At 38.3% G+C, this 24750-nt stretch overlaps 1 protein-coding gene across 2 annotated transcripts in view; it reads left to right on the top strand.

Annotated features, from left to right (window-relative positions):
• The window catches only part of EPAS1 (endothelial PAS domain protein 1), a 133039-nt gene that overhangs the window by 45037 nt on the left and 63252 nt on the right, over positions 1 to 24750 (top strand). For both annotated transcript variants that reach the window (XM_070734574.1, XM_070734573.1), the window contains exon 2: positions 22887 to 23077. In XM_070734574.1, coding sequence (XP_070590675.1) covers positions 22887 to 23077 — 191 coding nt within the window. The remainder of the gene's footprint in view (positions 1 to 22886; positions 23078 to 24750) is intronic.

The following is a 24750-nucleotide window of genomic DNA, read 5'->3' on the forward strand; positions in this document are numbered from 1 at the left end:
ATGTGAGGCCACCTGTGGTTGGATGGGGCTGCTGTAATTAGTGCTACAGATAAAAAGAGCAGCATGCTGGTTTAGCCTTGTGGAAGTTTATCTGGTTCATAGTTTCGTCAAGATCGTGGTTTTGCTGTTTCCCTGTTCAAGATTGTGTGTGGACTTTCTGGACTTTGGAATTGGACTCAATTTCCCAGTTACTGGGTGAGAAATCGGATTGCATTTAACCTGTGCCTTGTGTGTATCAGAAATTCCCTTTGACATTTTAAAAGGGAGTTTTTTCTGCTTTTCTGTTGATAAAGACTTTTGGTTTTCCTTTTATTGTGTGGTGTGTGTCTTTCTGGACTAATTACCCTGTAATTACGGGCAGTTGGGACACGCCGGCAGAACAAGAGCATCCTTGTAATATAGAAATGTGAATATACATAAATCTTATACTTTAAATCCCACTGCTTTCAAAACTGTTTTAATTAGGGCCAATATAATACAGTCGGTGATACTACTCAAAACATTTTAGTTGGAAGTATACCACATATATTAAACATAATTGCAAATAAAAAACCCTGTACCCCTCTCTATGTGCATGAGGGATGGGGTTTTACAGTATATTCTAGGTTTTTTTCCATGCCAGCAAGTTGCATGTATGGGGTTGTTAGACAATATTTTATCCAGTCACTGAAAGGTTTCTGAAGACATGAGAACATCCCTGAACTTTAATGATAGGTGGTTGAATTAGGCAAACAGCTGAGTTAACTAAGTAAACCATAATCCATAGCGTGCGTGACGAACTAGCTGTGTTCATATAACACTGCAACAGTGGTAGGTTGATACTGGCTTTACAACGGGTTCTCTGAGTGCGCGTGTCACTGTGCGTATGTGCGCAGTTCAGAGTAAATAGAACTTCTGCATTGCAAACTACGCAAGGAGTTTCCTAGTACGGAAAACAGCTGCGGCGCAGTCATCCTTGATCAGCTGGGCTTTGGAAACAGATAAAGATCATTATAACCCAGGGGCGAGTGGGTGGGTCTACTTTCATGGATACAGAGAACCAGTTTTCTCTCGGCTTGGAATCTCCGTTACCAGTTCTAAACAACCGGTGTGAACTGGCAGTAACACACCACTGTACTGCAAGCTTAATCTAACCTAAATGTGCTTTGTTATTTGGGATGAATCTACTAAATCTTCTTTGCTTCCTCAAAATTGCTATATCTAAATTATTTGCCTTGGACAATTTCCAATGAAGTTAGGAAATTATTAAAACTCCCAGGGTAGCCTTCCTCACTTATATAACAAGGCATCCTAATTCCATTCAAGTATTGTAAGTCCTTTGCAGAGAAGACATCTAGACTTTGGAATATTTTCCACAAAGAGGTTACCCAAGCTGTTGTGAACTGCTCATAAACTGAGTAGTTGTGTTCTGCTGATTGACTATTTTTTATTCAGATGAATTTTGCATGCTTTTTCTTACATGCAGCTCCAAAATTTTATGATTTGTGGTTTCATAATTTGTATGAACAAATCATCTAAATGCAAGATTAAATCAGTTCATGAACCGCTAGAATTTGTAGTCTTCTAACTGGGGCCTATAATTTACAATCTAGAGTTATTTCCAGTATTTATTTTAGTCACTAATATAAATGTAATTTTTGTTGACTTGATATTGACATCATAAGGTTTGGGATTTACTACTCATCAAAAATAAAGCCTATCTCACAAGAGAGTTTTGTTTACTCATAGGTTCCATGGAAACCTAAATACCTTTGAATTTACATCTGCAGGACTACAGCAGATGTATAAATTCCACTTTCTTGTGAGTAACCATAAAAGGTTTGTCTTCTGGTGGGCTCCTAAAGTTATGGCATAACATTCATTCCAAGGGCTTTTCCCAGAGAATTCGTTAGGCTGTGGTATATCTAACCCAACCTCCTTGCCTGTTTAGATGAAGTTCCTATAAATCAGTGGCTTGAAACTCCTTTGCCTAAGGAGATGATTCATACTTACAGTATATTGGATGAAAACATAGGAAATGGGCACTGTAAGCAATGGTATGAAATTTTAATTTGTCTTCACAAAAAATACCTACAGCTATTACAGACAATGGGGAAAGAATTAAAGAAAAACATGAATGTGTTTTAAAAGTTATAATCAAATGTTTATCTGGAATACCTACATTTCCCCCTCTTTTTGTGTCCAGTTTATTGTAAAGCAAAAGTGAGTAAGCATTATGAAAGATGAACATATATCTAGATTGAAGATAACAGACATAGATCAGAAAAAGGTGGCTCCAAAGGAAAATTCAATCTCTCAGTTATCCCAATTAATCCAGGCAAAATGTTTTTTACAAATTTGACTAAAATTGTATCAAAGTATACTTGGCAAGGGAAAAAAACTAGAATAAAATAAAACTCAATGCAAGACGTAAAAGAAAAAGGTGGATTTGGACTCCCGAATTGGAAACTATATTATTATGCAGCAGGCTTAACATGGATAAAGGAATGGATAAAATTAGAAAAGAAAAGAATACTGACGATAGAAGGGCATGACCTCATTTTAGGATGGCATGCATTCTTCTGGCACAAAAAACATAAAATACATACATATTTCAAGAAACATTTACTCAGAAATTGGCTTGACGTTAAAAAATATCACTACCTAAAAACACCAGACTGGATCTCACCAATTGAATCACTCCAACATCGAAATTTAATATAATTTGATACAATAATAAAATACAACAAAAGTTGAGATCCAGGGAAAAATTGGCCAAAAGGGGTATAGAAATAGACCTATATTCAGATACAAGATAAATTTCAAAAGGATAACAAAGGTCATTGTTTTCAGATGGGAATGGGCAACAGAGGAAAAACTAATTGGAAAAATTTATTAATTTTTAATTAGATATAAAACAGAAGAGGAGAAAGTGAAAGAACCTATGATTAGCTGGGCAAGAAATTTTGGGCACCCAATTGATTTAGATAAATGGGAAAAATTATGATCAACTAATTGGCAAATTACAAAATCAGCAGCGTTCAAGCATTGTTGTGGGCAATACGCTTACTCTCTGTAAACTGCTTAGAGAGCACCTATCTCACTTAAGGATACCAAGGATGTTTCCAAATTCATCACCCAAATGCTGGAAATGGAAAGAAGAAATTGCACAGAGGCAAGGATGTATTGAAACAAGATAACCACTTGGCTAAAAGTGGTTATTCCCCGCTCACCACCGTTGCCCCCCCCCTGTCTCTTGCAGCGGCTCTCCCCCACTGCCCGCTCTGCCCCACTGCCACCCACTGTCTTTTGCCTCGTTCGCCGCCATTCACACACCCACGCCTCTCACAGCCACTCCCCCCCACCGCCTGTTCTGCCCCACTGCAGTCCACCACCTTTTGCCTTGCTTGCCACCATTTGCCCCCCTGTGCCTCTCACGGCAGCTCCCCCCACTGCCTCTTCTGCCATGTCACCACCCACCGCCTTTTGCCCTGCTCGCCACTGTTTGCTCCCCCACATCTATTGTTGCGGCTGCCCCCACCACCTGTTCTGCCACACCACCACACACCGCCTTTTGCCCCACTCATTGCTGTTCTCTCCCTGCGCCTCCTGTGGTGGCTCCCCACTTGCTCTGCCACATCACCACCCACCGCCTTTTGCCCCACTCACTGATATTCGCGCTCCCACGTCTATCACGGCAGTTTCCCCCCCCCACTGCTCGCTCTCCCACGTAGGTGGTGGCCTATGGCTCCATGCCATGAGCGGCCCCCCTGGCCCTTACCTTACTCTGGCATGTGACCTCCTGCAGGGGCGCCAAGAGCATGGCCTAGGGAGCAAGCGCAGAAGCCAAATCTCGCACAAGGATGCAAGCGTGTGAGATTTCTGGGTTTTTTGGCTTCCATGCATGTGCAAGCTGGGTGGCACAGAGCTCCGGTCCCGTGGCCTCCTCTGTGCTCTCCTGTGCCACAGGCATCTCTCTCCTGCAGCAAGAGAGAGCAGGCACATGGCAGGAGCTCAGGCAGGCTGCTTTTTCCAACTGCCACTCTAGGCACCGCAGCGAGATTCCAGCTTCTGCGCATGTGCAGCAGCCAAAATATTGCACGCAGATGTCCTTCTGGCAGCAAAAAGTGCCGGTTTCTTTGCTTCCACACATACGTGGAAGCAAACAAACCAGTAATTTTTACTGGAATCGCTCTGTTTGCGCATGTACAGCACATGCATGCCCGGTGGCAACGGAGTGAGGCTACATACTTCATTTCCACCACTGGAATGGTATTTCCCCCATTCTGGGTCCTGCCCATCTCTGTATATACACAATATTAGCTTTCGATGGATAGGGATAAATGCCCCACCTGTTTGTTATACAGTATGTTTGTCTTGTGTGTATTCAGTAAAAAATGTAATAAAAAATTAAAAAATTCAATCTCTCTCTCCCCCCCCTTTCTGTCAGAGAGAGAGAGTGTGTGTGTGTGTGTATGAGAGAGAGAGAATGGATTTTTAACACCTAAGCTAAGATTTTCTTCCTATAGTTTTAATAGCAACCTTAATGACCATTCTGGGCTTAATGATGTTGTAGAGAAGTTTTCAAAGCCATTCTTCCATATATCTGTCTCAAAACTTGGATGATATGGTTCACAATGAACATCATTCTGTCCAGAAGATTATTTATGCTTGCAATTACTTTAAAGCAACATGCCTTATCTGAATATTTTCCACATATAAAATTATGTAATTCTAGTGTTACTGCCTAAACATTGTGTTCATGCTGGATTGAGCAAACACACAAGTAACCTATTACTCTAGGGACAAGTGTGGCACTTAAGTGTGTTCCACCAGCCTGCAGATCATTCTCCCCACTGCTGAAAATTGATAGTATAGTATAATATAAAAAGGCACATAAAACATAATTGTATTACAAAAACACGTAAGAACCATAATTTGTCTGGTATCTTAATATAATGTAAAAAAAAAAAAAGACCTCCTGAAATCCAACAAACAGAAGATGGATAAAAGCTCGCACCAACTCACCTACTTTGTGACTTTCCCACTATGGACACTAAGCTCTCCCAAAATAATAAAGAGGAGAAACTTGCAGCCACAAGAAAATCTCCACTCAAGCTAGGCAGTGCTGCAAAAATATGTAATCTTCCCCAAACTTAAGAAGATACAAAAGATTTTAGCAGCCTTGAACGTACTGTGCACTGCTCAGAAAACACTTTAAAACAATATATTATATAAATGTGACAAAAGCTTTAATTGGCTTTGATTTGCCTGTGTTAATGGACAGCACAAGTGCTGGAGCCCATGCAAAACAAATTTGTTGTCCCTTTTGTCTGCTGTACTCGATAATGAAATAAAAAACTAAATTATTTCCAATTAAATATAATTGGCAGCTGAGCAATGGTAAAATACAACAGAGCCTACCATTAGCAAACAAAATTGATCATCCTTTCTGTGTATGTACTCTTAGCCGCTGCCTCTGCCTCTTTTCTTTGTCATACTCTTTTTTTTTAATCAAGACCATTTTTTCCAGCATAAGTTTGATGCAGTAAAAGCATTGTTGTCTTCTCTCTTTATTAAACCCTGAACAAACTTCCTGTGTTTCTGGTCTATTCTTAGCCTTTTGTTATCTTATTTTTTCCATCAGTTTCTATTGCGTTTGCCTTATCAAGGGGTGTGATCAATCTAAGGTATTGAAATATGTTCCTAATTAGTCTTAAAACATCGTTATGCCTAATATGTATGTATTAATGATGCAAATATTACTTATTGGGGAGGGAGGAGAAGCGTTTACAAATAAAAGAATTATTAATTTTTTTCCAGTGCTTTGATGCTCCTCTCATTTTTACTAACAGGTAATACTTTCATTAACAAAAGTTAAAAAAAAAATTAACAGCTTCATTGAAATATAAACATTGTGTATTTTAATTTGCAGCTATAAAAGTTAAGCATGAAGATTTCTTTTGTACTCTCTGGTTTGCTTTGAGCTGGGATAGCCTGCCAACTAACATCCTGTGCTTGCCAGTTTCCAAATGTCAAGGGCAGCTTGTGTTGCATTTTATTGAGGTCTGCGGAGGAAGAATCATTGTGCTTTGCTACTTTCCCAGCTTCTGTTTGCTTTCCTCACCCCCAGGACAATTCCATAATATACTTGTATGCAGATATCAGGATATCCAATCACAATCACTGCTGACCAAACTAAATGGTGTTAATTCTTAGCACCTTTCCTAGCAAATCCAGTTACTTTATTTTATTGGAGTAAGAGACTGCCATTCACTTTGGTAAGTGTTGTGATTCAGCCTGAGGCTCCTCAGGGACCGGCTGGAGCTCTGCCGGATCCATGCCCAGAGGAGGAGGACAGTGAACAGGAGGGGGAGGACCAGGCAGATGGGGGAGAGGAACGTCAGGAAGAGGAGGAGGGAGAGCAGCCTGAGACCCCCGGGGGGTCTAGTAGCCTGGATTCATTGGATGAAGACGCACAGGCTATAATAGACATGAGGCAGCGCCGTGCAGCTCAAAGACGGGGCCAATTAGAAAGGTATTTCCATCCCTGAATTGGCAACAGCTGGGTTTGAGTGCAGTTCTCCTCAGCAGGGTTGAAAAGGCAGGCCCGCCCTTACAGTCTTGTGGAGAGTTATCAACTGGGAGTCCTGTGACCTTGCTTCGATTCTTGGCGTCTCTGATCTTGGCTTGTGGCCTAGAAGTCTGGAAGACTTGGGGGAGGCGTGGGTTTTATTATCTCCAGCGTTGTTTTTGCCAGCAAGAATCCTGTTTTATTGCCTGGCCTTCGTGAAACCTCTATGAAGCTTCATAGTGTTCCTGTCTGTAAGAACAGTTTTTGTTACCTGTGTTTGCTTTTAATTATATAAACTGCCTTTGCTTTTTACCAGTGTGTCTGGCTACTCTTTTTGGTTGGTGTTGGCGTCTGGGGGGACCCAGACAGAACAATAGGTAAGATGAATGAATAAGGTACCACTACTCTGTTGCAAATTGCCAATATTTAAAGAACACACTAGCTTCCCAGGGAGACTCAGATGCCTGAATATATTCATTTTTTAAAAGATCCTTTGATGGTTTTAAAATGTGGGAAGATAAAATGCAATAGTAGAAGTAATCTACATTTCTATTTATTCCATCATATCCATCGTATTCCTGCACTGCTTTGTCTGGAACTATTTTCTTAGGGAAAAAAATAAAGAGGTATTCTCAGGTGCTGGCTGAGAATGAATCCAAGAAATAACTAGGGTGCAGTTATTAAGTTTAAAACCTGGCCCACCGTTTCAGCCCATTAAAATTAAGTTTTAAACCTGGCCCACCGTTTCAGCCATGGAAACTCAGTTGATTTGAAGCAGTAACTGTACCTCAGCCCAACATTCCTCAAAACATAATTGTTTTTGGAAAACAGTATTGAAAAGAGGAGGTACATCTATTCTGCAAGATTTAAATCTAACAAATAATAAATAATTTTACCAGTGTAAATGTTTGATAACTAGCCAAAGATAGACAAACTGATTTTTTTTTTAAACCATAAATCTTTTAATAGGGATAAAAAAATATGTATGGCATCTTTCCACTTAAGACACACAAGTTATACAAGTGTAGCCTGAACTCAGCTTGACTGATTTAGGAACTTGTGTGTCATAATTACTAGGATGTTTAGAGAGTGACATATGTTTTTATTCCCCCAGAAATATGCCCCTGCCACCTCTAGTTTCTCTAGTAAAGTTAAAACAGTAATTATAGTTGCATTTGGGGGGGGGGAGAACTATTGTAGTCTTCTCCATTCAGTTGTCCTTTAGTTTCGCCAGCCCACATGTCTTTGAAAATCTGACGTTCAGCATAGTTGGAGGACACCAAAGTGGAGAAGGCTGTCACAATGTACTGTACCCCTAGAGATAAAGAAAGCCCATCAAACGGCGTACAAAGAGGGTGTGAGAAATCTAGTTGTCAACATACAGTACTCCAGCTTCTAATAATAAACAGACTGAAGTTTGTAAACTGATTATTAAAGGACAAATACAAGCGTGCCCTTATACACAACAGCAAATATTTTGGTTCCCAATATGAAGAACTGAGCTGAGGACTTTTTTTTTTAATTAGATTTTTGTCATAATGTAAAAAAAAAAATATGTGGGGAAACTATAACAGTAAACTTTTTAAAATATGCAAAAATTATGCAAACCCATTTACAGTACATGTGTAAATATTGTATATGTCTTAAATATTGAAATAGGATAGGGAGCAATACATTAAGCAGAAAATCTGAATATCTTAAAGGAGAAAAACAGCTTAGAACCAAATTGTGTTGTTAAAAAACAAAAAAAGGTCAGAAATGATTCAATAAATAAGACTCAAAATTGATGTCTTTGCAAGAGTATGAAGCAAGATTTTAAAAAATAGAGAATGAGATGCTTTCAGAAGGTGGGAAAGATCACCTGAATGGTGCAAGGGGGTGTGGAGCCTTCTTGGAATTGTTGAAGGGACTGGAGGTAGATGATGTCATATCCCACCCCCTCTGTTGAGAAAGGGCTGCTCAAAATTGAGCACTTAGGTGACAATGATGACATAGGTAAACCCACAGGTGGCCTTAATGACTTGCTAAAAGAATGCAAATGACCAGCTGTTTGGAAGGAGTATAAATCTTTCCATTCCCCACCATCCTGTCAGAGCTGATAAAGAGAAACGTCTTCAAAGAAAAACCACAAAGTCCAGTTGCCTCTTAAAAGGCACCTTTGCAACAACCATGGCCTGGATGGCTGAGAGTCTTCATAGAGTAATGTTATAATCTTTTTTTTATTTTGACATCAAGAACACACTGGTATTTTCTTTTCCTTCTGCTTGGAATCTTTAGTTTCCTCATGGGGCCAGTTTCTAAAATGATAAAGTCACTTATTTTTTATGAAATTAAGATAGACAAAAATAAATCTAGTACTCAGAGGAGCTATTTTTATAGTTAATTCCAAAATATTACAGCCAAAGAGGGTGCAAAAGCTCAGCAGTTAAGATGATGGATTTGTTGGTTAGAACAGTTTTTCCCAACCATGGCAACTTGAAGATATCTGGACTTCAACTCCCAGAATTTCCCAGCCAGCAAATGCTGGCTGGGGAATTCTGGGAGTTGAAGTCCAGATATCTTCAAGTTGTCAAGGTTGGGATACACTAGGCTAGAAAGCCAGCAGCCCAGGTTTGAGACCCGAGCTCCATGCAGCAGGTGAACATCTGCCTCATCCAAGCTCCTGCAGTTCAAAAGCATACAAATGCAAGTAGATAAAGAGGTACACTAAATGGGAAAGTAACTGTATTTTGTGACATCATTTTGGCCACATGATCAGGGATTTGTCTATGGACAATGCTGGCTCAATGGATTAAAATGGAGCACCTGTCTCTATAGTCGACAACGACTAGCAGAGTAAAATCCACAGGGAGTCCTTTATATTTTTTTTTCTTTTTAAAAAATTACACTAAAAACTAATATTCGAGATCTGACTGGACCCTTAATCCATTTATAACTTTCTTAGATCAAACTTTGTTCAAATCCTCTACGTTCTTAAGTTTATAATTATTTTTTAAAATAATCTTTATTAAGTTTCTACATATAAAAACAATTTAAACAAACAGAACCTACAAAGAAAAAAATAAAGAAAAATGAAAGAAAATGGACAGACAAATCAACTTGTAAACTTAAACAACATATAAGGCATTCAGTTTCAGTGGTGTTCTACATATGCACAATAGATAATTAATTTTTATTTTGTTCAGTGTGAATATAAATTCACTGGGGGATTTTCAAACTTGCTGTTCCGAAGGTCTTTAATAGTTGCCTAAATTAATAGGTAATTTCTAAAAGTGGCAAAAAAGTGTGTCTTATAAATTTAGCATACTTTAAAAGTTTCTGCTGGGATTGCAAGCCAGATGGACCTTTTTTTTCTCTCCTGATGCTCAAACCCATGGCAGATTGCTATCCTGGGTTTTTTTGTGAGGAGTAGCTGTCCAAAGCATATGTGAATAATCTCCTATCCTGTCCTTATCTAGAGTAGTTCCAAATAACTGGTCAGCTCACTAGTTCTTTGGTCTTCGTCATTGTTATTGGCTCTGCTTTCATTGAAATGCCTTCAGTTCACCATGCCTCACTCTGAAGTTAAGGTAGTACATTTCAAAAACCCTGGGCAGTTCTGAATACAATTGTAATTTCTATATTAATAATCCTAGCTTTTGACATTACAACTTATAGAGCCAGGAAAAACTGCTATTTGATTGATAGAATTGAAAGAAAGAGGGTGAGAATATCCATGATAAAACAAGGTGGTCATATTCTTTCTTTCACTCTAGAAACAAATGTAAAATATCTGAGTGTCTCAGAGAAATCAATCAGCTATTACCACTCCAACCATTCTGCCAAAAATTAAGTTTTCAGTTTGTGCTAATTTGAATTGGAGTTAAGTAACAAGGGTCTAATAGGGTTAAACAGATTGCTGCCTGTTTTTCAAAGCTCAGTACAATTCAACTAATGATTTAAATGATCTCATGGCTGATTTTATTTTTGGAAGCAATCCTGATAAGCTACTCTGGGCAATATTTTTTCATCTACTGTGTAAAAAAAAGCATTCTTGCAGGATATACTTCTGTTCGCGTACTACAAATATATCACTTTTACTACAAATTGCTTTTTTGCAAGAAATTGAAGCAGATTTGAATATAGTATAGAACTCTTATGTTAATAAAATACTTTTGTTCACCTTGGACCTGCTGAATATTTAATGCTTACTCTGGAAATTGAGGACTTAAAATACAGTGTTCCCTCAATTTTCGCGGGTTCGAACTTCGCGAAAAGCCTATACCACGGTTTTTCAAAAAATATTAATTAAAAAATACTTCGCGGTTTTTTCCTATACCACGGTTTTTCCCACCTGATGACATCATATGTCATCGCCAAACTAATAATTTTTGCAAATAAATAACAAAAAATAATAATTATTATTGTTAATAAATAATTATGTTTATAAATATCAGGATCACTAAGTGTCTTATTCAATGGTGTGTACCAGTAATAATGGTGAGTAAATGGTTGTTAAGGGAATGGGAAATGGTAATTTAGGGGTTTAAAGTGTTAAGGGAAGGCTTGTGATACTGTCCATAGCCAAAAATGAGGTATTTACTTCCGCATCTCTACTTCGCGGAAATTTGACTTTTGCGGGCGGTTTCGGAACGCATCCCTTGCGGAAATCGAGGGAACATTGTAATTACATTTCTATTTTTTTTTTACTCATTGCCATATACAGTATAATAAATTTAATGTAAATGAAGTCACATATAGACATGACTGGACAGCCATTTAGGTGTAGTAGTTAAAGACATCAGGCTAAAAAACACCATGAGTTCGAGTCTTGCTTTAGGCATAAAGCCAGGTGAGTAACTTTAGGTTAGGTACTGTCTCTCAGCCTTGGGTAGAAGGCAGTGGCAAAGATTGGCTCAAAGGCATAAAACAAAAGGGCTAATGTAATGATCTGCTGAAACCTGGAGCTGGATTTACAAGATGTATTCTTGAAAATATTTCGAATTCTAGACCAGAGGTCTTCAAACTTGGCAACATTAAGACTTGTGGATTTCAACTCCCAGAATTCTCCAGCCAACTAGGCTGGCTGGATAATTCTGGGAGTTGAAGCCCACAAGTCTTAATGTTGCCAAGTTTGAAGACCTCTGGTCTGGACTGAAAGGCCCTGGACATCCTCATCTGGTATCTCATTCATCGACTAGGCTTTCTTCATCCTTAGTTGAGCTACACAAAAATTAAAACCACACAAAGGATACCCTTCATTTATTTTTGAGTTATCTGTGTTGAAACCATAGTACAATCTTCGCAATCATACTTTCTGGGAATTCTGAGAGATAATTACCTTGTGAAAGGCTGTCATAATCTCTGTGCTAATTTACACGGATGAGATACGACAGAAGGTCTATTATTCCAACCAAAGTTTGCCAATTTTGGACATTACCTAGCTACTTCTGCTTGAAAAGTAATGAGATTTGCCAAAGAAGGAAAACGTTGCACTGTAAAAAAAAGAATAGATGTGATAATATTTTGAAGATCTCAAAAAGACTTCAAAATTATTTACCAGAAAATGAATGAACTGTTTTCCTTGGCATTATTTAATTGGAAAGTAAAGAGATTCAACAACATCTTAAGAAGGGTAAGGTAAATGTTGTTTTAGTGTCCTTGAAGGTATTTAACAGAAAATGAATGAAATTGTGAACAGTTCCTAAATGGAATCTTAGCTTCCTGAAGGCCAGCATTGTTAGGTTCATTATACCTGTGCAAATGTCTTCCACCATTTTATCTCTCAACATTGCAAGATTCAATAACTCTGATTCTGCTATAGTAGATTCCATAATAGGATGTAGTTAAAGTTATCTGAATAGGCAAAGGAAGATACAGACCATAGAAAAACAGGACAAATGAGAAAGTGGGATATATTATTTAACTTTCTTATTATCCACAACAAAAATTGCAGTGAAAAAGTGAAAAATAGCTTAGGCAAACATGTATATGAAATTAGATTTTCCAAATTGATGCAACAGAGTTAGGAAGCAAATGCCTTTTGTGTGTAACTGATTTTAAATTTCAGGCAGCCGCAAAAATCCTGGGAGGGTACTTGTAAGCCCCCCAGAATTACATTGAGATAAGAGGGATGGCCTATAAATTTTATAAATAAATAAACTGAGATCACAGACCTGATTGGCACTTACCAGGGAAGTGCTACATTGCCCAGAAAAACTATTCAGGAAGGGACGTTCAAAAAGCCTGACAATATTTGACTTCTGGTGGAAGTAGGAGTAGAGGACAAAAAAGATGACTGAGGGTCTGATAACCTTAGATTGAATAGACTAGAGGGAAGAATGTGGTTGTGATGTATGAGAAGAGGAAGGGTAAACCTAGCAATGTGTCAAGCCAACACAATGAGAATAAGGGGAAGTTCATTGGGGATGTAGACTTTTAATACTTTGATCTTTTTATGAGTCCCAGAGTAGATTACCTATTTGATATTTCCTGTTTCTTATAAGTACTTCATACTCAAACAGCTATTTTAGTTTCTAAGAAACCATCTGTACCATACACTTGCCTATTATAGTCTAATAACACCCTGAGCCTAACCCAGCTTCAGGAAAAAATAATTACAATCTCTATTTACACTTATGACCATTGCAAATTGCATCACCCCATGGTTGTATGATTGCAATTCAAGTGTTTGTCAAGAAATTGCCAATAGTCTTGACTATTGCAATGCACTTTATATGGGGCTACCCTTGAAGAGTGTTCAGAGACTTCAGCTGGTGCAAAATGCGGTGGGACATGCAATAACAGGTGTACCAAGGTATGCCCATATTATTCCATCTTTACGCGAGCTGCATTGGTTGCCAATCAGTCTCTGAACGCAATTCAAGGTGTTGGTTATTACCTTTAAAGCCCTAAATAGCTCAGGACCAGACTATTTACAGGACCGCCTCTGACCACATATTCATTGCGGCCAGTAAGGGCCCACAGAGTCGCCCTTTTCCAGGTCCCGTCTTGGCGGGACCCCGGGGAAGAGGCTTCTCTGTGGTGGCTCTAACTATATGGAATCAACTGCCCCCAGACATTCTCCTCCCTGCCGGTCTTCCAGAAAGCCATTAAGACCTGGCTTTTCTGGCAGGCCTGGAATTAAGTTGACTGTAGTGTATGTATGGTTCTTTTAGGATATTATTGTTTGATTATATTATTGCTGAGTCCATTTTGGAATAAGCGGCAAACAAACAAACAAACAAATAAACAAGAAAACATTTTCGTCCGGCTTGCAGTCATGTGATCATGAGCCGAAGTGGCACAGCAGGTAGAGTGCTGTACTGCAGGCCACTAAAGCTGACTGTAGATATGCAGGTCAGCAGTTCAAATCTCATCACCGGCTCAAGGTTGACTCAGCCTTCCATCCTTCCGAGGTGGGTAAAATGAGGACCTGGATTGTGGGGGCAATAGGCTGGCTCTGTTAAAAAGTGCTATTGCTAACATGTTGTAAGCCGCCTGAGTCTAAAGCCAGCATTAAAAAAATAAATAAATAAATTTTCAATATTTTTTTTTTTGCTAGTTTGCCCATTGGAAAGATGGATTTGCTTAATGGTTTGCCGTAGTGATTTGCTTTGTGTCCATTGTAAAAATAGTTATAAAATCAGGTCTGGTCCAGCAGTGAAATCTACTTACCTCCCCTACTGGTTTGGAAGTACATGCTTTGTATAAATGCTTTTTCACCCTCTGACCTTGTGCAGAACACTTTGCACATGCGCAGAGGGTTAAAAAAAGAAAAATGCGACCTTGGGCAGATGGGTGAAGTGTTGCAGTCCTGCTGCTACCATTTCTCCAAACCACCGACGACCACTGCTACTGGTGCGGCCGAACCAGTAACATTTTACCCCTGGTCTGGTCATGTGGCAACTCACTTAACTTGTTACTAAAATTCTAATTTCAATTTTGTAGCTTGTACAGGTAGCTAAAAGAATAGGCAATATTTCACTCCTAGCATGTCTTGTTCCTTATCATATCAGTCTTCTTGCAATGATGTTTAAGATGATATCAATCAATACTAAACAGCTATTTGAAAGCATAGATTCCTGATTCAGAATGTGTATAGCAATCATAAGAGCTCGTTGAAATGGTCATTTTCAAGAAGTACGTCAATGGAAAATGAGCCTGGTCTATATTTATATTTTCTCATTTCAGACTGAAGCATGATCAGTTACAAATGGGAAAGCTCAAGTTGTGAATCAGGTTTATTTTTTGGAGTACATTTGTACAGAGGTTCATATTGATATCTTTCTGGTATTGAGTGAAGGAGATGCATGTTAAAACTTCAGCTAAGAGACCTTTGTACTACAATTTGGCTACCATTACATTTTTTTTCCAGAAAAGATAAAACTTAGCTTTTGGTATGCAGTTTTTAGATTATGTAAATAGTTGACTTATCTACAGGCAGATCTCAGCAATGCAGGTTTAGCTTCTGGGTAATCATGTTTTTGCAACCTGTAGATAACCTATCAAAAATAAATGACTGATGGATACAGTGAAAGACTGGTCTAAGATTAGAATCTTGAGGCTTTCCACACACAAATGAATGATAATGGCCCTCTGTACACCATATTGTTTACAGTGATCCCTCGATTTTCGCGGTCTTGATTTTCGCGAAACGCTATACCACGGTTTTTCAAAAAATAATAATTTAAAAATACTCCACGGTTTTTTTTGCTATACCACGGTTTTTCCCACCCGATGACGTCATACGTCATCACCAAGAGTCACTTCTCTGTCTCTTTCTCTTTCTTTCCTGTCATTCTCTGCTTCAATCATTTTCTCATTTCTCTTTTTTTCTCCCCTTTTTTCTATCATTTCTCTCTCTCTTCCTTCCACTCTTCTCTCTCTCTTTCTTCCTCTCTCTCACTCTCTTCCTTCCTTTCTCATCTTTCTTTCTCTCTTTCTCTATCTTGCTTTTTCCTCTCTCACACTCTCTTCCTCCCTCTCTCATCTCTTTCTTTCCTTCTCTCCCCCTCTTGCTCTCGAGCGGCGGGTGGCGGGCGGGCGGGCAAGCGGCAAGCGGCGGGCGAGCGGGCGGGTACCTACGGGGAACAGTGGCCGCCAGCGCTGCTGCAGGAGGACCCGTGTCCGAAAGCCGGTGAGAGGGGTGGATCGGGCGGGCGGGCGAGCGGCGAGCAGCGGGCGGGCGAGTGGGCGAGCGGCGAGCGGGTGGGTACCTACGGGGAACGGTGGCCGCCAGCGCTGCTGCAGGAGGACCCGTGTCCGAAAGCCGGTGAGAGGGGTGGATCGGGAGGGAGGGCGAGTGGCGGGCGGGCGGTAGCGGCGAGGGCGCCGGAGGCGCTGGGGGGCGGGGACAGCCGACATGCAAAGCAATCTTTGTCGGCTTCCGCACTTTCGTCGCTCCCCGCCCCCAACTTCAAGCCCTTGCGCGGCCTTGGGAAAAAGGTGCACATGTGCAGATGCTGTTTTACTTCCACGCCGCTACATCGCGGAAAATCGATTTTCGCGGGAGGTCTTGGAACGTAACCCCCGCGAAAATCGAGGGATCACTGTATACTTCTTTGGCATCAATTGTGACTCGCATTTTAATTCTATACATACATTAACAGAAATGCAGGAAAATTATATGGAAGGAAGTGTGCAAGTGTGCATTCCAACAAGTGAATTAAAGGAGGATTCATTCCTTCAATGGTAATATGACAAAAGTCATTAGTAGACATTACAACCTACTTTGTAATAGATAGTTGAAAGAAAGAAATTGTGTTTGTTTATTTGTTTATTCACTTGTAGATTGCCATTCAGGATTTTCTTTTTATATTAAGCTTGTGTGTGAGGATGATTGATTGTTTATGTGGCATCAAGTTGGTGTCAACTCTTAGCAACCATAGGAAATGTGTTGTAGATACAATCTATTGTTGAGTTGTATTCTGTCTGATGGACAAATTAGCATATGTGCACTTGGTGTCAAATTTAAAATAACCTGAGTTAAATTTTTGAAATAGCTGGGTACAAAAACGAATTACAAAATGAAGTGTATCCTAGAAGAAGAAATATGTTAACATAGGAAGAGGATAAATTTAATAATTAATAATAATAATTTATTAGATTTGTATGCCGCCCCTCTCCAAAGACTCGGATTTGGAATCTGGTTGCCATAAAATTTGCACGTGTCAATGTAACAATGTTGGATGTCATTTAGGCAATATTGACTACACTTAAATTTTAAAATAAGCAATACTCTTCCTTGGTAGATGAAATTGTGACCAGATAATTTAAGGGCGACCTCAATGTTAAATATTGATGAGTCATTAGAGGTTTTTGGAAATTCTGAGTTCTCTCCAGCTCTCTTAAATGTGAGTAAATTTTGCAATAGACAAAAGACAATGGATTTCATCATAATTTTGAAAATATCTTTAAGTGTTCACTTTCTCAGCTTGACCACTCAGTTCAGTCAGCAGTTTCCATGTGTACATAAAGCCAAACATACTTACCTTTATCTTTTGGTTAGCATGAAAGCATGATATTCTTGTTCTGCAAGTTAACATTTGAAGCTGTACCAGCAAGCTTTTTGACAGCAGCACTTATTTTTGGCAGCTTAATTAACTGTGGATTCTTGACCTTTGAGATGTGGGAATGCAGTAGTGAATTTATATATAAAGGGTGAAGATGTACATTAATATATAGGAAGCTATGAAAGTTGAGGAACATTGCCTTGAAATAATACAAAGGGATCTCTACATTAAATAATAGAAGACTCAGTATAGGGAAAAGAAATGTTTCTTCTTGCAGAACATTGGTAAATACTGTACTGTAATCAATTACCACAAAATATGGCAAGGGTCATCATTATGTTTTAAAGTGGTGCTCAACAGATCCACATGTTTACCACATTCAACTGAAGTTAACTTTCTTGTAACTTTAACCTATCTGATCTAATCTTGCTCTATAAGGAAGAGGCTTTTAACTGGCCCTTTAGGCATTTGAGGAGTGCTTTCATGTCTCCGCTCACTCTTTTCTTCTCCAGGCTAAATATGTACCATAATTCACTGGGAATTTGCATATATAAACAACTCCCAATAATAAAGTCTCAGAGAACAACAGCAACAATGGGGATCAAATGTGCGTTCTCAAAGATTGAAGCAGTTCCAGCACAATGTATCAGTAGTACATCTACCAAATATTGGCTTTAAAAATATAGATGACCACTGAATAACAGTAAAACATTATTATTATTATTATTATTATTATTATTATTATTATTATTATTATTATTTTGTGAATCTCATTGCTACTATGTAGTGATTAACCAAGCCACTACACATTGAGGCTGATAGTCACATCCAATTGCTGCTCAATATCTATCATGCTGCCCTAAACAGAGGCCTAGTTTCTGTGGGTACTTGCCAGCCCTACGGAAAATTACAACCTGGTTTCTGAAGGCCCAACCAGTCATCTCTATGCTTGTAGGGCCTCCAAGGTGATTACTGTTGCAATGTATACAATATTCCTGCCACAGGCTGGAAATGGCAGTTTATCTTAAAGGCTGTAGATTCTTCCCACTATCTCATTTATTTACTGATTAACAGCTAACTAGAGCCGAACTATAGAACTCAAGGCTTCCCGATGTCTTTGCCTAAAATTCCCCTTACCTATAGTTAACACAATGTGTACTCACAGATTTTGAGAGTTAATTATTCCAGAAACATTTGGAAGTTCTAAACTAAGATGATAGTGCATTTCATTATCTTCGTTCAAGGTACTTTTCCTGCTTTTATTCTTCTTTCAAAATGGCTCAGACCCCTTGCGTGGGGTTTTGCTTCCGCGCATGCGCGGAAGCAAAGAAACCAATGTAAAGTGAATAGGGGCAAGCTTGCGGGTGGCAGGGATGCACAGATGTGCACACATCACCGTTTCCACCACCGGAATGGCAATCCCAGGCGTACCAGGGACAACCTAATACTGAATGAGCCTTCTGAAGGTTCAAGGAATCATATCACTTTTCTTTTGAATAGAATAGAATTATTTATTGGCCAGGTGTGATTGGACACACAAAGGATTTGTCTTGGTGCACATGCTCTCAGTGTACATAAAAGAAAAGATACATTTGTCAAGAATCATGAGGTACAGCACTTAATGATTGTCTTAGGGGTCAAATAAGCAATGAGGAAACAATCAATATTAATAAAAATCTTAGGATACAAGCAACAAATTACAGTCATACCGTCATAAGTGGGAGGAGATGGGTGATAGGAGTGATGAGAAAAAACTAATAGTAATAGTAGTGCAGAATTAATAAATAGCTTGGCAGTGTTATATCCAAGATGGCGCTGATGAAGGCTGCCTCGGTGAAATGCTTTCAAATGGTTTTTTTTTCCTTGTGAAGGGATCAGGTTAATCTCAGAGACCGCCTTCTGCCGCACGAATCCCAGCGACCGGTTAGGTCCCACAGAGTTGGCCTTCTCCGGGTCCCGTCGACTAAACAATGTCGTTTGGCGGGCCTCAGGGGAAGAGCCTTCTCTGTGGTGGCCCCGGCCCTCTGGAATCAACTCCCCCCAGAGATTAGAACTGCCCCCACTCTTCTTGTCTTTCGTAAACTCCTTAAAACCCACGTCTGCCGCCAGGGCCTATACAGTTTATGCATGGTATGTTTGTGTGTATGTTTTGTTTTTTAATAAGGGTTTTTTAGTGACTTTTAATTATTAGATTTGTTATACATTGTTTTATTATTGTGAGCCACCCCGAGTCTATGGAGAGGGGCAGCATACAAATCTAATTAATAATAATAATAATAATAATAATAATAATAATAATAATAATAATATATGTGTTTGTGTAATTAAAAATCTCAAGAACTGGCTTCTAATTATATACCAATATGGGTACATTATATATATAATCTACATATATATATATATATATATATATATATATATATATATATATATATATATGTTTTTCTTATGTCGGATTACCCTGGTATATTTTTAAGGAACGTCACAGCTCCTTTTTTTTTTTGCCTCTAGGCCCAACCCAGGGCCACTGCAAGGCAGTAATATATTTATAGCCGACAAACTATATTTTGTATGTGTTAAATGTTTTTAGCTGGAATTTTAAAATTAAGGGAGACATAAGAAAAACATATAATCCGACATAAGAAAAACATATACCCCCTCCCTGGTACAGAGCTGGAAGGATTCAGATCTGATGGGTCTAATTGCTAGCTCTCTGCTTTACAATGCAGAAGCTTCCCAGATCGAATCCCAGTAAAGAAAGGGTGTGGCTAGCTGATGAGGCCTAATAAGGCCGAAATGGATCTATCCTAGTCTCCCTTAATTTTAAAATTCCAGCTAAAAACATTTAACATATATATATATATATATATATATATATATATATATATATATATATATATATATATATATATATATAATATTCATCTCAAGCAAAACTAATTTAATTTGAAAAAGTGAGACTTTCAAAATATACCTTTGCACTGGGAAACATTTGTATTAGCTGAGATGACAAAAGTTGCATTTCTGGTACTTCAGCTTTTTTTTGGGAATGCTCAAATTTAAAGACAGTTTTAGGTGGGTCTCCACCGAGCCTTATACTTACCTTCCTGGGTCAGCATGGCAGATTCCAGCCTATTACTGTACTCACAAGTTTATAATACTCTGCACAGACACCTACAGTGGGTGCATCTCATGGACCATTAGGCACATGTCCATGGTGGCACAATGGTTAGAATGCAGTACTCGCTGGCTCAGGATTGACTCACCCTTCCATCTTTCCAAGGTTGATAAAATGAGGATCCAGAGTATTGGGGACAATATGCTGACTCTGTAAGCCACTTAGAGACAGCTTAGCTGTAAAGCACTGTGAAGCATTGCTATTTGCTTGGAGGGATGTATGCAATGGAGTACCCCAAAGCTCTGTTTTAGGCCCAGTACTCTTCAACATCTTCATCAATGATTTCTACAAGGAGATAGATGGGGAACTTATCAAATTTGCAGATGACACCAAACTGGGAGGAATAGCCAACACTCCAGAAGACAGGTACAAAATACAGAAGGATCTTGACAAACTTGAACAATGGGCACTATCTAACAAAATGAAATTCAGTGGTGAAAAAAAGTATGGTTTTACATTTAGGCAAGAAAAACAAAATGCACAGGTACAGTATATGTGGTACATTGCTCAACACTAGTAACTGTGAGAGGTATCTTGGAGTCCTAGTGGACAACCATTTAAATATGAGCCAGAAGTATGCAGCAACTGCCAAAGAAGCCAACACAGTTCTAGGCTGCATTAACAGAGGGGTAGAATCAAGATTGCGCTAAGTGTTAATACCACTTTATAAGGCCTTGGTAAGGCCACAGTTGGAATATTGCATTCAGTTTTGGTCACCACGATGCAAAAAGGATATTGAGACTGTAGAAAAAGTGCAGAGAAGAGCAACAAAGATGATTAGGGGACTGGAGGCTAAAACGTATGAAGAACGGTTGCAGGAACTGAGCATGGCTAGTTTAATGAAAAGTAGGACCAGGGGAGATATGATAGCAGTGTTCTAATATCTCAGGGTTTGCCACAAAGAAGAAGGAGTCAACCTATTCTCCAAAGCACCTGAGGGTAAAACAAGAAGCAATGGGTGTAAACTAAACAAGGAGAGAAGTAACTTAGAAGTAAGGAGGGGTCAGAACAGTTGATCAGTGGAACAGCTTGCCTCCAGAAATTGTGAATGCCCCAACACTGGAAGTTTTTAGGAAGATGTTGGATAACCATCTGTCTGAAGTAGTGTAGGGTTTCCTGCCTAAGCAGTGGGTTGGACTAGAAGACCTCCAAGGTCCCTTCCAACTCTGTTGTTGTTGTTGTTGTTGTTGTTATATTTGAAATTTTAAAAAACTGTTTATTGATACATATTTTGGAGATCATCCATTTCTGTTGCAGGAGTGCATGGAACTATTGGCATATGTGCAGCAAAATTTGTGAATAGTAGTGCACAATACTGCTATTTCTGGTTCCTGTGGCCAATTAAATCTTTCCACTGTTTGCAAAGTTTTAATTTCCTAGAAGCATCTTAACTGTCTAAGGCCCTTTCTGAGCAAAAAAAAAAAAGATGCAAATGACTTTGCTGTAAGCTCTGCTGGATTTGTGGTCTAGTGAAAGATTAAAACACATAACAATAACAGTAACAATAACAATAACAAACAAAGTGATTTGCAGTGATGGTATGTGGCCTTTCTAATTAAACAAAAAAATAGTTGAGATAAGAACAGGCTTAACTGCAAAACATTATTGCTTAAATTATCTACTTAGCAGCCAATGTTTGTAAGTTCAAGCACACATTCATAGCTTAAGCCTTCTTTAAATCATTGAAAAGAAGATTTTTTAAAAAAATATTTATGAGTAAAGACAGAATGTTAATGTATCAATGCCTCGCTTACTTGGTTGCATTGAGCGTTGTGTAAGGTGATGACATAGAACATAGAATGTTTTGTTCAGAAGGCTCCCATAAGGTTCATACTATTATCAGTTCTCAAAGGTAGATCTGTATTTAGCTGTTTATTTCAACCCCCATCCAACTAAGTGATGCTGCCAAAGTTTTGTTCCTGCCCTTGGAAGCCATTTGGGTTTGGATGGTCAAGAACAAACTTAAGCTCAACTCTAGCAAGACCAAGTGGTTATTAATATGTGGATATTTCAGATTAAGGAACGTTCATTTCTAGTTCTATGCAGAACGGCAATCCCCCAGGTAGAACTAGTGTACAAGATCTCAACTGTCAACGTGTGTTTCAAGAGTGGGTGGGAGTTGTGATAAGAAAGGCATTTGCACAGATTTTATTTATTTATTTATTATTTACTTACTTACTTACTTACTTACTTACTTACTTACTTTCTTACTTTCTTACTTTCTTACTTTCTTACTTTCTTACTTTCCTACTTTCCTACTTTCCTACTTTCCTACTTTCCTACTTACTTACTTACTTACTTACTTACTTACTTACTTACTTACTTACTTACTTACTTACTTACTTACTTACTTACTTATTCCAATACACAATGAAGGTTATACAGGATACTCATAGTAAAATATATCACATCACATGTGGATCACTGCAGTGTGCTTTATTTGTTTAATAAACATGTGACTCACTTAATAATTTATATAATAATATGTAAAACTTAGTGTAAAATTGAATCCAGTCACAGGTTGACTTGACTTTCAACTACAATGACTTAATGACCAAAAATATGGATTCAATTGTGGTTGTAATTCAAGAACCACCTATATGTAAATAAGAATATAACGTGCTTCTTGGGTTGAAATTTCTTCTTTCCTTTATTGTCACAGGAGCAGTTCTGAAAGAAGGAAAGAGAAATCAAGGGATGCAGCAAGATGCAGAAGAAGCAAAGAAACTGAAGTATTCTATGAGTTGGCCCATGAGCTACCATTGCCTCACAATATTAGCTCACATCTGGACAAAGCATCTATCATGAGGCTTGCAATCAGTTTCTTACGGACGCACAAACTGTTGTCTTCAGGTAAGAAAAAAATGTTGCAACTGTGGTCAATTCCATCTTATGATCCAGCAGCACATCTTGTTTCCCATTTAAAAAGGATAGCCTAACCCTAGGAAATCCCAATGTGTTAAATACAATGCAGAATCCGGAAGGAGTTGGGCAGTTTATAAATCAAATAAATTAAATTAATTAAATTAAATTAAACTTAATTCATTTTCTGCTATATGAGATGAAGGTCATCAAAGACTTGATGGGGTGGCTTCTGAGCAGCCTGCCCCTCCCCCCTCCAGCCAGCCAACTCCACCTGACCTACTCCTTGAGTCTCGCCATTCTCCTCCACCACCCCTTCCAATTCAAGTGGCGGCAATTGAATCATTCCAACATTGTGTGATTATTGTTTTCTTGTTTGAGAAGTTGAAATTGGTCACTTTATTTTTAGTCCCGCGAAGTTTTGTTTCCCTGAACACGATGGTAAGAAATACAATGGAAAAACATGATGGAGCTGGAATTCAGTAATTCAGTCTGATGTTCAAATTGGGAAATCTTAAGACTAAGGTTTAAGTCTCATTTAAAATACCAATTCTTCTTGTTTCCCTAAGGAACTTTTGAAATGTAAAACTGAATTACTGTCAGTGAATTGCTGCCTACACAGTCCCAAGCTCTTTCGAATAAAGGGAGAGTCATAAATGTGATCAATAAAATAAGCATATTGTCTAAGTAGCATAGGAAAATAAATTCATTATTTCATCACACAGATAAGGAGTTAATATGTAAAGCTAAATATGGAAATTTTGAATTAAAATGATATTGAGCCTGCAGAATCTCTAACCCTAATTAAAACACTAGGGAATGTATATCATAACAGTTCAATGGAGGAATAAGGATACTAGACACAAGAACAGGTTTTTTCCGAACGCATCACTTTACTAAACAAATAATTCCCTCAACACTGTCAGACTTTCTACTAAATCTGCACTTCTATTCTACTAGTTTTTCTCATCATTCCTTTCACCCATTTCCTCCCATGTTGACTGTATGACTGTAACTTGTTGCTTATATCCTAAGATTTTTATTAATATTGCTTCTTCATTGCTTATTTGACCCCTATGGCAATCATTAAGTGTTGTACCACATGATTCTTGACAGATGTATATTTTATTTTATGTACGCTGAGAGCATATGCACCAAGACAAATTCCTTGTGTGTCCAATCACACTTGGCCAAAAAAAATTCTATTCTATTCTATTCTATTCTACTTCAATTTGATGAATTATTCTGCATACAAGTTTAATAATAAATGATAATAATTACATTTATAAATATGAGTAATTCAAATTGCTACACAGTATATAACAATACATTGTATAATACAATAATTATTATACAATAATTATTCAATAACACATCAGTACAATACAATAACACAATAATAGCCATTGGGTCTGTCATATACTATTTTAATACCAATTGGTTATTATAGCTCTGGTCTGGTCAAAAGATATGACTACCTGTGTGACATAGTTTTTCATCCTTTCCTTCTTCACTATCTGGAGTTTTAAATGGGGGGGGGGGACGGTTTTCAGTTCCACAAAGTTCTGTGAAATAAAACATATACATATTTTCATAGAAAGATTACAGTAGTATGCCCATTTTTGTTTTAACAATTGAGTTTTGATATCTAATGACCACATTCT

This window comes from Erythrolamprus reginae, chromosome 1, assembly GCF_031021105.1.
Source record: "Erythrolamprus reginae isolate rEryReg1 chromosome 1, rEryReg1.hap1, whole genome shotgun sequence".
NCBI lineage: Eukaryota > Metazoa > Chordata > Lepidosauria > Squamata > Dipsadidae > Erythrolamprus > Erythrolamprus reginae.